The sequence below is a fragment of the Salmo salar genome, chromosome ssa12, assembly GCF_905237065.1.
Source record: "Salmo salar chromosome ssa12, Ssal_v3.1, whole genome shotgun sequence".
Lineage (NCBI taxonomy): Eukaryota > Metazoa > Chordata > Actinopteri > Salmoniformes > Salmonidae > Salmo > Salmo salar.
In genome coordinates this window covers 16,635,962-16,648,753 of record NC_059453.1, presented here as the reverse complement: position 1 = coordinate 16,648,753, position 12,792 = coordinate 16,635,962, and the positions used below count along the sequence as shown (strand labels likewise).

Genomic DNA, 12,792 nt, shown 5'->3' with positions numbered 1-12,792 from the left:
CTCTGCTAGGTAAAGCCCTGCCTTATCTCAGCTCACTGGTCACCATAGCAGCACCCACTCGTAGCACGCGCTCCAGCAGGTATATCTCACTGGTCACCCCCAAAGCCAATTCCCCCTTTGGTCGCCTTTCCTTCCAGTTCTCTACTGCCAATGACTGGAACGAACTGCAAAAATCACTGAAGCTGGACACTCATATCTCCCTCACTAGCTTTAAGCACCAGCTGTCAGAGCAGCTCACAGATCACTGCACCTGTACATAGTCCATCTGTAAACCGCCCATCTATCTACCTCATCCCCATACTGTATTTATTTATCTTGCTCCTTTGCACCCCAGTAGATCTACTTGCACATTCATCTTCTGCACATCTACCATTCGTGTTTAATTGCCATATTGTAATTACTTCGCCACCATGGCCTATTTATTGCTTTAACTCCTTATCTTACCTCATTTGCACTCACTGTATATATACTTTTTGTGTAACTCTGTTGTTGTATGTGTCGAATTGCTATGCTTTATCTTGGCCAGGTCGCAGTTGCAAATGAGAACTTGTTCTCAACTAGCCTACCTGGTTAAATAAAGGTAAAATAAAAAAATAAATAAAAAAGTGTGTCCTTTTTCCCTGTTGTTGCTCTGCTCTTGTCATCACGTTCATAAAATATAGTGATTTTCTCTTCTGTGGCAGTGCTAATTCTATTACACTGATTTTTCCTGGAGTATTGAAGACTTGATGGCCTGTTTTCATTTGCCCTCATTGCTTTTGCTGAAAATCCAAATTCTCGGTTTGCGGCTTTGACCAGGCCATACTTTCTCAGGATGTTGCCTCTGAGCATTTTTGAAGCCACTTGTTTGTCTTTGGCACTTTTATACTTTTGTTTTAACTCTACAATGATGGCATTTTGAAACAATAAAATCCTTCTCAATTTCTTCAGAGTTCCCTTCATTTGCTGTTTTGTCTTTGGTGGATCTTGTCTCTTCATTTTGTTCATCAGTCGATCATACCTTTTTTTGTATTTCTCAGCTTTCCGTAAAGCATTATTAAGTTTGACATTTGTCATACTAAGATCTCTGTATGCTTTTGAGCGACCTCTTCCAACCTTTTTCCTTCCAGCAAGTATTCGACTTCTCATTCATGTTGCAGACGATGAGGAAGTGGTATCAGGGTGTGCATCAGGGGCAGGTAAGTTAGGGGAGGTATGTTAGCCTCATGTTCTGGCAGCAGGTCATCTGGTGACTGAGGTGGTGTGTAGCCTGATAGGTAGGTCTCCCTTGCAACTGTTGTCTTTAAAGTCTGTCTTCTATTCCACTGGTTACTTTTTCATTGCCATCTCTCATTTCTTTGTTCTCGCTTTGTGAGCTCAGAGATAGATTTCACTTCTCCCTTCTCTTTTTTCTTCCAGTATCTCTGTCTTTTTGCAGATGTTCCTGGTATCGTGTAGGATCATTTTTTATTTTGTTTCTATGTCTGTGACCTCTGTGCTGTTTTATGTGGCGTCTTCTAAAAATAAAGACAAATACTACTTAGTTTTCAACTTGTGCACACCTTTGAGCATTTTCTAGATTCAATTCATTTAAAAATGTTTAAATAAGCCTAAAGTATAAAAAATAGTAAAGTAAAAACGAATATGATAATGGATTTGTGTCATTTCCACCACTTTCTGTCATTTCCACCACACTTAAGTTTGTGATGGAAATGACTGATGGAAATTACATTTCTACAGTTTCTGGAGAAAATTAACAGACAGCTTAGCATGCTTTGATTAGTATTACAGCTAGCATATCATTTACATTTACATTACAAATGTAAATGTAAATATCATTTACACTAAATACATACAAAAATTCATTAGTCCTACCACAAATTAAAGAAATTAGAGCCTGTTTGGAAATAAAATATTCTCTACACAAGCAATATTTGCCTCAATTTTTATTCAAGTTTTGGACATCACATCTGGAACAACTGTCCACTGCAGCCATGTGCTTCAGTGTCACAATGTTTCCATGGTAACTAAATTAACATTCTCTTGAAAAAACTTTATTAATGAGGAATTTGTCCTCAGTGGTGGAAATGACACCACTCCCAAAGGACAGGTATATTTTGTGTAATAAACAATATAAAGGGCATACTCACAATATTGTTATAGATTTTATTTAATTGACTCTTTCTGTAGTACATAACATTATATAATGTGTAATAATTCTTTTCTCATAGAAAAACATAGTAGAAGCTTAAAAGTCTGGGTCAGGGACAAGGGCAAAATAGTGAAATTGAGGTATAAAATGCATCTGAAAAGTAGCTAAAATACTTGATAGAGGCGTTTAAAAATGATGGGGTGATTCCAGTGTGAACTTAACATACAAATATTTGTATTTGTTTCATTTTTTATAAAATCCCCAAAATTGACCAGAGGACATGGAAGTGCCCGTAGATGCATAATCACCCAGCTACTGTTTGAAGAGACAAATTCTTGTAGCTAGTTGTGCTAGATATTTTATGTCAAATGTTTTGCCTCCTGGAAGGCAGAAAATGGATGTTGTAAAATACTGTCTTTCTTTGCTCTTCACCTATGTCTCTCAGCCTCTTCCGTTGCTCTTCAGCTCTGATCTTTCTTTCTGCCTCTTCCATGTAGTAGTATCCCCAGTTCTGGTATAATACTGTATCAATATTTTCAAGCCGTCATTTAACTTCTCCAATGTTGCCTTTGACTTCAATGTTGAAGACATTGGATCCACCACCAGTTAGCATTGAGCACCTGAAGGTCTTGACTGCTCTTCAGAAAGGTCATTATAGGTTTACCCTTCAACTGGTCTGTATGTGTGAACAGCACACTGGTGAACTTTGGGGCCCGTGATCCAAAGCTCTCCTGGATTCACTTCACAGCGTTCCTTCTCCTCGTCAGTGAATCTCCCCAGCAGTAGAACATGAGGACGAGAGAGATCCAGGCATTTCACTGTCCTAACCTTCATCTCACTGATTACTCCAGGGGTTTCCATGACAGTGATGTTGGTCCCATCCAGAACTCTATATTCTGACTGACACTGTGGTCACAGACACAGAGGAAGCCTCTCCTGTGAAGACATTTCTCCCCAGTTTGGTGTTTCCTGTTGCACTCTTTCCTCCTACAGGCATACCCAGCAGAACTATTCTAAGCTCACATCTTACTGTCCCACTGGGCAAAAAAATGGTTGAATCAATGTTGTTTCCACATCATTTAAACCAAAATATTCAATGTGATGATGTTGAATCAACATGGAAAACTGATTGGATTTGCCAAAAGTCAGCAACTTAAGGGAATTGCCTTCTAACTTTTAACTTAAATTCAATGACAGGGTGAAATATTTGGTTGATTTCACATTAGTCTGCATGAACAACAGAGTGAAAAGCATGAATCACATCAAATGCAAAACACAGTAAAAATGAGTGTGAGATACTGACATGTAAGTGCACACGGGACCACAACGATAAGACTCTTGACGATAACGCCAGTGGCTTTCTGCCCAGAGAAAATCAGATGCAATCGAAATAAGTCCTATAAATTACTACATTCCAGAACCTGAAACCAGTAAAAGTCAAGACACCAAAAAGAAAGTGAAAAGCTCATTCTGAGGGTCTAACACTACTATATACATTGATCTAAAGCATTTACACTGCTCCAAAAAATAAAGGGAACACTTAAACAACACAATGTAACTCCAAGTCAATCACACTTCTGTGAAATCAAACTGTCCACTTAGGAAGCAACACCGATTGACAATAAATTTCACATGCTGTTGTGCAAATGGAATAGACAACAGGTGGAAATTATAGGCAATAAGCAAGACACCCCCAATAAAGGAGTGGTTCTGCAGGTGGTGAACACAGACCACTTCTCAGTTCCTATGCTTCCTGGCTGATGTTTTGGTCACTTTTGAATGCTGTCGGTGCTTTCACTCTAGTGGTAGCATGAGACGGAGTCTACAACCCACACAAGTGGCTCAGGTACTGCAGCTCATCCAGGATGACACATCAATGCGAGCTGTGGCAAGAAGGTTTGCTGTGTCTGTTAGCGTAGTGTCCAGAGCATGGAGGCGCTACCAGGAGACAGGCCAGTACATCATGAGACGTGAAGGAGGCCGTAGGAGGGCAACAACCCAGCAGCAGGACCGCTACCTCCGCCTTTGTGCAAGGAGGAGCAGGAGGAGCACTGCCAGAGCCCTGCAAAATGACCTCCAGCAGGCCACAAATGTGCATGTGTCTGCTCAAACGGTCAGAAACAGACTCCATGAGGGTGGTATGAGGGCCCGATGTCTACAGGTGGGGGTTGTGCTTACAGCCCAACACCGTGCAGGACGTTTGGCATTTGCCAGAGAACACCAAGATTGGCAAATTCTCCACTGGCGCCCTGTGCTCTTCACAGATGAAAGCAGGTTCACACTGAGCACGTGACAGAGTCTGGAGACGCCGTGGAGAACGTTCTGCTGCCTGCAACATCCTCCAGCATGACCGGTTTGGCGGTGGGTCAGTCATGGTGTGGGGTGGCATTTCTTTGGGGGGGCCGCACAGCCCTCCATGTGCTCGCCAGAGGTAGCCTGACTGCCATTAGGTACCGAGATGAGATCCTCAGACCCCTTGTGAGACCATATGCTGGTGCGGTTGGCCCTGGGTTCCTCCTAATGCAAGACAATGCTAGACCTCATGTGGCTGGAGTGTGTCAGCAGTTCCTGCAAGAGGAAGGCATTGATGCTATGGACTGGCCCGCCCATTCCCCAGACCTGAATCCAATTGAGCACATCTGGGACATCATGTCTCGCTCCATCCACCAACGCCACGCTGCACCACAGACTGTCCAGGAGTTGGCGGATGCTTTAGTCCAGGTCTGGGAGGAGATCCCTCAGGAGACCATCCGCCACCTCATCAGGAGCATGCCCAGGCATTGTAGGGAGGTCATACAGGCACGTGGAGGCCATACACACTACTGAGCCTCATTTTGACTTGTTTTAAGGACATTACATCAAAGTTGGATCAGCCTGTAGTGTGGTTTTCCACGTTAATTTTGAGTGTGACTCCAAATCCAGACCTCCATGGGTTGATAAATTGGATTTCCATTGATTATTTTTGTGTGATTTTGTTGTCAGCACATTCAACTATGTAAAGAAAAAAGTGATGCAGTCCCACTCTCACCTGATGTGTGATGTGAACGTACTGGGCCGGTTTCCTGGACACAGATTAAGCCTAGCGCTAGGATAAAAACCTATTTCACTGGAGATTCTCCTGCTTTTAATTCCAGGATTTGGCTTAATCTGCGTCTGGGGAAACCGGCCCAGTACGTTCACATCACACCTCAGGTGAGAGTGGGACTGCATCACAGTGAAAACAGATCATTTTATTGAGGGTTCAATAACTGATATAACAGTCAATGGAACAGCCTATTGTTTTCCCTGGTGAGGCGATCATATATTTAGAGGTCTGATGGGGTAAAACAATAACTAAATTCAAGAGGCATTTCTAAGTTATATTCCTCAAGAATCAAAGTTTAAAAAAAATGGATGTACCAATCCCAGATTGCTCCTTTAAATCCTGTATAAACAAAGGCCAGTTTCCCAACTCAGGACACCTGAGAATCCTCTCACCTGGCTTCTGTCACCTACGTGGCTGCTTACACCTGTGCTGCTTCAAGGATCCACTCTCCAGTTCCTACACTCAGAACACTGGGTCTATGTCCCAAATGGCACCCTATTCCCTATACAGTGCACTACTTTTGACCAGAACCCTATATAGTGCACTACTTTTGACCAGAGCCCTATGGTCCCTAGTGCACTACTTAGAGAATAGGGTGCCATTTGGGGCATACCCCAAGGTTCCCCTCACCTGGTTTGCTGCTCACACCTGTGCCTCTTCAGGCCCCCACTCTGACTGTAACTCCTACAGCACTCTGTGCATTTGTACGGCTTCTCCCCTGTGTGGACAACCATGTGCACTTTACGGGACGCCGAAGTGACGAAGCACTTGTCACACTCGGAGCATTTGTAAGGTTTCTCCCCTGTGTGTTTCCTTCTAACGTGGTCTTTCAATTGGCACCCCTGTTTGAACCTCTTCCCACAGTCCTGGCAAGAATATGGCGTCTCCCCGGTGTGCTGTCGCCGGTGGATCATAAGGGTGTGCGGCCGGGCAAAGGTCATGGGACACTCTGGGCAGGACAGCGGGCGCTCGCCGGTGTGGCTCAGCCGATGATACTTCAGACTCATGTAACGGACAAAACTCTGGCCGCACTCCGGGCACACGTACGGTTTATTCCCGCTGTGGGAAATCATGTGGCTCTTGAGTTGGGCGGAGATCTTGAAGCCTTGGCCGCACTGTGGGCAGACGTAGGGCCGTGCATCGCTGTGGAATCGCATGTGGCGGGTCAGGTTGGATTTGAATGTGAAGGTCCTGCCGCATTGGAGGCAGGCGAAGGGGCGTTCCGCCGCATGGATTGGTCGGTGCTCGACCAGACCGCCTTTCCGGGAGAACGTTTTATGGCACACCTCGCAGGAGTACGGCTGGTACTGGGTGTGGATCCGGGAATGTAACTCCAGTGTGGTTTTGGAGAAGAACTTCTGGCCGCAATCTGGACACGGGAACCGGCGGACCTTCTGGTTGCGAGGCCACCATTCCGGCTCGGACCGCAACACAGCCAGATTGAACAGCTGAACGGTAGACGACCGCAGCTGCCTCCCTACATCCTGGTGGTACAGGGGGGCATCCTCCGTCTTGATACCCAAGTGATGTGCATCTGTCCTGGGGTCGCTCTCTGTAGGTCCCCTGGTGTTACCTATCTCTGGGTCGTAGCTCTCTGGCTTCACAGAGTTCAACCAGTGTTCATCACTTCTCATTTCGATAGGCAGCTCGTCCATCTCTTGTTTCACCTGGTTTAGAATAGAATAGCTTTATTTTCCAAGAGGAGACTTCAGTGCTGGTTGTATGATACGTCAAGATATCTAGTAAAACATATACCAGCAGCATTCACACACACACAGATATATAGCAAGCATACACTGCCGGTCAAAAGCTTTAGAACACCTGCTCATTCAAGGGTTTTTCTTTATTTTTTACTATTTTCTACATTGTAGAAGACATCAAAACTATGAAATGACACATATGGAATCATGTAGTAAAAAAGTGTTAAACAAATCAAAATATTTGAGATTTTTCAAATAGCCACCCTTTGCCTTGACAGCTTTGCACACTATTGGCATTCTCTCAACCAGCTTCACCTGGAATGCTTTTCCAACAGTCTAGAAGAAGTTCCCACATATGCTGGGAACTTGTTGGCTGCTTTTCCTTCACTATGCGGTCCGACTCATCCCAAACCATCTCAATTTGGTTGAGGTCGGGGGATTGTGGAGGCCAGGTCATCTGATGCAGCACTCCATCGCTCTCCTTCTTGGTAAAATAGCCCTTACACAGCCTGGAGGTGTGTTGGGTCATTGTCCTGTTGAAAAACAAATGATAATGGGACTAAGTGCAAACCAGATGGGATGGCGTATCGCTGCAGAATGCTGTGGTAGACATGTTGGTCAAGTGTGCCTTGAATTCTACATAAATCACAGACAGTGTCACCAGCAAAGCACCCCCACACCATAACACCTCCTCCTCCATGCTTTACGGTGGGAAATACACATGCGGAGATCTGTTCACCCATACCGCATCTCACAAAGACACAGCGGTTGGAACCAAAAATCTCCAACTTGGACTCCAGACCAAAGGTCACATTTCCATTGCTTGTGTTTCTTGGTCCAAGCAAGTCTCTTCTTCTTGTTGGTGTCCTTTAGTAGTGGTTTCTTTGAAACAATTCGACCATGAAGGCCTGATTCACAGTCTCCTCTGAACAGTTGATGTTGAGATGTGTCTGTTACTTGAACTCTGAAGCATTTATTTGGGCTGCAATTTTTGAGGCTGGTAACTCTTATGAACTTATCCGCTGCAGCAGAGGTAACTCTGGGTCTTCCATTCCTGTGGCGGTCCTCATGAGAGCCAGTTTCATCATAGCGCTTGATGGTTTTTGTGACTGCACTTGAAGAAACGTTCAAAGTTCTTAATTTTCTGTGTTGACTGACCTTCATGTCTTCAAGTAATGATGGACTGTCGTTTCTCTTTGCTTATTTGAGCTGTTCTTGCCATAATATGGACTTGGTCTTTTACCAAATAGGGCTTTCTTCTGTATACCCCCCCCCCACAACAAAACTGATTGGCTTAAACACATTGAGGAATGAAATTCCACAAATTAACTTAACAGGGCACACCTGTTAATTGAAATACACTCCAGGTGACTACCTCATGAAGCTGAGAGAATGCCAAGAGTGTGCAAAGCTGTCATCAAGACAAAGGGTGGCTATTTGAAGAATCTCAAATATATTTTGATTTGTTTAACACTTTTGGTTACCTCTTGATTCCATATGTGTTATTTCATAGTTTTGATGTCTTCACTATTATTCTACAATGTAGAAAATAGTAAAAATAAAGAAAAAACCTTGAATGAGTAGGTGTTCTAAAGCTTTTATCTAGTAGTGTATATCTGTAACATTCACACAGACATATCTAGTAAACATATAACTAACATTCACACAGACAGATATCTAGTAAACATATAACTAACAGTCACACAGACGGATATCTAGTAAACATATAACTAACATTCACACAGACGGATATCTAGTAAACATATAGCTGCAACATTCACACAGACAGATATCTAGGAAACATATAACTAACATTCACACAGACAGATATCTAGGAAACATATAACTGTAACATTCACACAGACAGATATCTAGTAAACATATAACTAACAGTCACACAGACGGATATCTAGTAAACATATAACTAACATTCACACAGACGGATATCTAGTAAACATATAGCTGCAACATTCACACAGACAGATATCTAGGAAACATATAACTAACATTCACACAGACAGATATCTAGGAAACATATAACTGTAACATTCACACAGACAGATATCTAGGAAACATATAACTAACATTCACACAGACAGATATCTAGTAAACATATAGCTGCAACATTCACACAGACAGATATCTAGTAAACATATAACTAACATTCACACAGACGGATATCTAGTAAACATATAACTAACATTCACACAGACGGATATCTAGTAAACATATAACTAACATTCACACAGACGGATATCTAGTAAACATATAACTAACAGTCACACAGACATATCTAGTAAACATATAACTAACATTCACACAGACAGATATCTAGTAAACATATAACTAACAGTCACACAGACAGATATCTAGTAAACATATAGCTGCAACATTCACACAGACAGATATCTAGTAAACATATAACTAACATTCACACAGACAGATATCTAGTAAACATATAGCTGCAACATTCACACAGACAGATATCTAGGAAACATATAACTAACATTCACAGACAGATACCTAGGAAATATATAACTGTAACATTCACACAGACAGATATCTAGGAAACATATAACTAACATTCACACAGACAGATATCTAGTAAACATATAGCTGCAACATTCACACAGACAGATATCTAGGAAACATATAGCTGCAACATTCACACAGATATATCTAGTAAACATATAGCTGTAACATTCACACAGACAGATACTAATGCTATACAATATCTCAATAATTAAATGTTAATTTAAAAGCCACAAGTTTAAACCTACCTCTTGTTTTATCTCGTCAGGCCTCAAGATGGCATTGGAAAGTTTGAGAGTTATTTTGGGTTTGTTTTTGCTTCCCTTGGGGCGACTCCACCGCTTAGGGGCCGGCGATTCCTGGCTAGAAACACTGTTGCTGTCAGCAGAGTCATTTCCTTTTCCTGTGGATTGTTTCTTTCCTCTGGTGGTGGTGAAGTTCTTCTTATTTGTTGGTTTTCTGCCTGGTTTGTTATTGTTCTTCTGAGCAGCGAGAGACAGTTGATCCTTTGTTAGTCTGTGGAGTCTCACGATAGGTAAAGAAACGACAGCAGCCATTTTGATTTGATTCAGGTTAACGCTATGCAGTGAATCTCCTCCCTCCACTTTGAGTTAATGTAAGGCGCGTTCCTCTGCTCAGAAGTTGCTGACGCCTGACCTGATCTCACAGCGCCTGGATATGTATTTTAAGTTTCAACTAACCAAATCATGTTATAGCAATCTGTCAGTCGATGACACAGTTGATGGCGTGGCAGGCAACCATTGGTTGATGAATGCAACGTCTGAGCAGGGGAACATTACCCCTAGTCTCAATCTGGGCAGAGAAACTTGTTCTGTTAAACTAATGTCTGAGGGTCTTGTAGCTCTAGGCTGGAACCCTGTGGGGGATGTCTTGTCCTCTCCTTTAAAGACAGAGCTGGTCATCATCTGTAAGAAACAATATTCAATGGAGATTAAATAAATAAGAATATTAGAATTTAGAGAAAATTAAGCGTACGACGTAAGATTGAAGAATATAAATTAGAATCAAATGGACCAAAGAATAAGGAAACCAATAGCATTCTCTCTCCAAAGTAGATATATTAAATCAACTATTATTGGTGAGAAAGACCCCCAGACTGGTTTTTAAACCTTTCACATCCCTAACCTAAAAATCCATGAAATCATTATAGGATAAATAGATCTTCATTGTGAAATTCAACACTACATGTTGCTGCAAGAGAGGTCTCTTTTTTTAAGGATTAAAAAAAAAAAGTCTACCAAATGTATTCTGTTGGTGCAAAACGAAGCAGTACCTAAGTTAATTTTGGATAAATAATGCATTGATTACATAGGCAATTAACTCGACAGTTAGATACTTGCAGCGAAGTTTATCTGATAGATTGCATTGTGGAAAGCTATAGCTACTGTAGTTATTCAGTTGATTGGCTGATTTATGACGCTTGGTCAGCTTGCTCTGGTCTAATCGCCCGAAAACAACGAGTTGCTCCTAAATAGAATAACACGTACTGGACCAGAGCTAGCTAACCATCAGCTAGTTAGTTACTACTGCAAGAGACATCAAATAGCCTACCTGCAAAGACGAAGGCAACAATCTGAGGCGGTATGGGTGTTCAGAGTCGATTTACTGAGAGGCCAGTACAGTCATCTCTGGAAATAATTGCAATCCCCGTTTGCAATAAACACATTTGCATTGAAAGATAAACAATAACGCACATGTAGCCACAGCGCAAGGGAAGCACTGACTGGTTCTGCTGATTTTGTTCGACGTCCACATTCTCAGTGCTGCCACCTAGCGGATCGGATGAATCAGACATTTCGTCCCATTTCCAAGTATGTTCTATAAGAGATAAAGATTCTAATAGACCTACCCCCTAATTCTTATGGGTTTCCCATATTCATCTGAACGTGTACTGTCAGTGAATTAATTATCTGTTCGTAAAACCATAAACATAACCACATGGTAAAACACTTATCTACTGTTTGAAGAGACAGTATAGATATGCTTTTCATTGATTTGTTAAATCATTTTATATGGTCATGATACGCTAATTCTATTTCGTTTATTTAAAAGAATGTATTTCATTTTTTCCCCATCATTTCACGTAATTATTTTTTACGTAATTTTCTATCAGCATACAAATGTGTTAGATAAAACAATGCATGATACAGTATTGCTTAATATTTTCACCTTGAATGACATATGACTATCATGCACACTCACATAAATTACAGGAATGAGTCTTACCAAAGCTGAGATCAAAGCTCTGTAATTTAATAATAATACATTGATAATCATTTTCTCAGTAGTCAACCTTTCATTTTCACTTTTGTTTCTCTCCAAGTTCCCACCATCTTGTATTTTGCTCCATACACAGCTCCAACTGCCACTAACATCACCATGGTGACCACCACACCAGACCCTTCTTTCTCCCTTACTGGGTGTGTGTTGACATTGAAGTGGTTTCCACCATTGCTCTCCACCATCTCCTCTATCTTCTCCAGCAGCTCAGTGACCTGAGTGTGGTCATCTTTCTCCTTGTTGTTGAAGACATGATATCTGTCCCTGCAGGTACTGATTAGTTGTAGCAGTTGACTGTTGTCCTCCACTGGTTTCCCCTCTAGCTGGTCTCCCCCAGTGAACAGCACCATGGTGAACATTAAAGACTCTTCTCCAAAGTTCTCCTGGATCCACCTCACGACGGCGTTCCTCTCCTCCTCTGTCACACCCAACCTGATCACCAGCAGGAACGCGTGGGGGCCCGGGGCGGCGAGAACAACACACTCTGCCCGGTGTGTCGATGATGGCGACGGTTCCGGTCGGTCCGGTAGTGGTAGCAGCAGCTGGCCCGGTCCAACACTGGCACTCTGTGGTCACGGCAACCAGAGAGAAGAACGCCTCAGAACGCCTCTCTGACCAGGATGGCGTTTCCTGCTGCACCACGACCCTGGCCAGTGTTACCAATCAGGACCAGACTCAACACTGACACTGTGGAGGGGTTTGATTCACAACAGTGAGGGACGACTTCCTGGACACAGATTAAACCTAGCTAGTCCTAGGATAAAAAAACAACAATTCTCTTCCTCTTTAGACCAGGACTTGGATAGTTCACCCAAATGACATTCCAAGCAGACTATGGACAAGCTATTACAGCAACAGATGCTTTGGTTTTGTTTACCTGGCCACTGTTTCAAAATCTAACTTTTTAAGATTTACGGCGCAAATCCAATGCATGTCAATGGTACCTAAGCATTTTCACACTTCATGTCCAGTTCACCTATAAGTAACTTCATTGAGCTACACAATACATTTTTATATCCTTTAGGATGATTTGGAAATGAAGT

At 42.3% G+C, this 12,792-nt stretch overlaps 1 protein-coding gene across 1 annotated transcript; it reads right to left on the bottom strand.

Moving 5' to 3' along the window:
* Window positions 1-5,017: 5,017 nt before the first annotated feature.
* LOC106564340 (zinc finger protein 37 homolog) lies at window positions 5,018-11,228 on the bottom strand. Its single transcript, XM_014130395.2, has 3 exons — window positions 11,021-11,228; window positions 9,697-10,374; window positions 5,018-6,883 (listed from the first exon to the last, which is right to left on the bottom strand). Exons 2-3 carry the CDS (start codon window positions 10,003-10,005, stop codon window positions 5,843-5,845), a joined length of 1,350 nt encoding a protein of 449 aa, XP_013985870.1. The 5' UTR covers window positions 10,006-10,374; window positions 11,021-11,228; the 3' UTR covers window positions 5,018-5,842.
* Window positions 11,229-12,792: the final 1,564 nt, after the last annotated feature.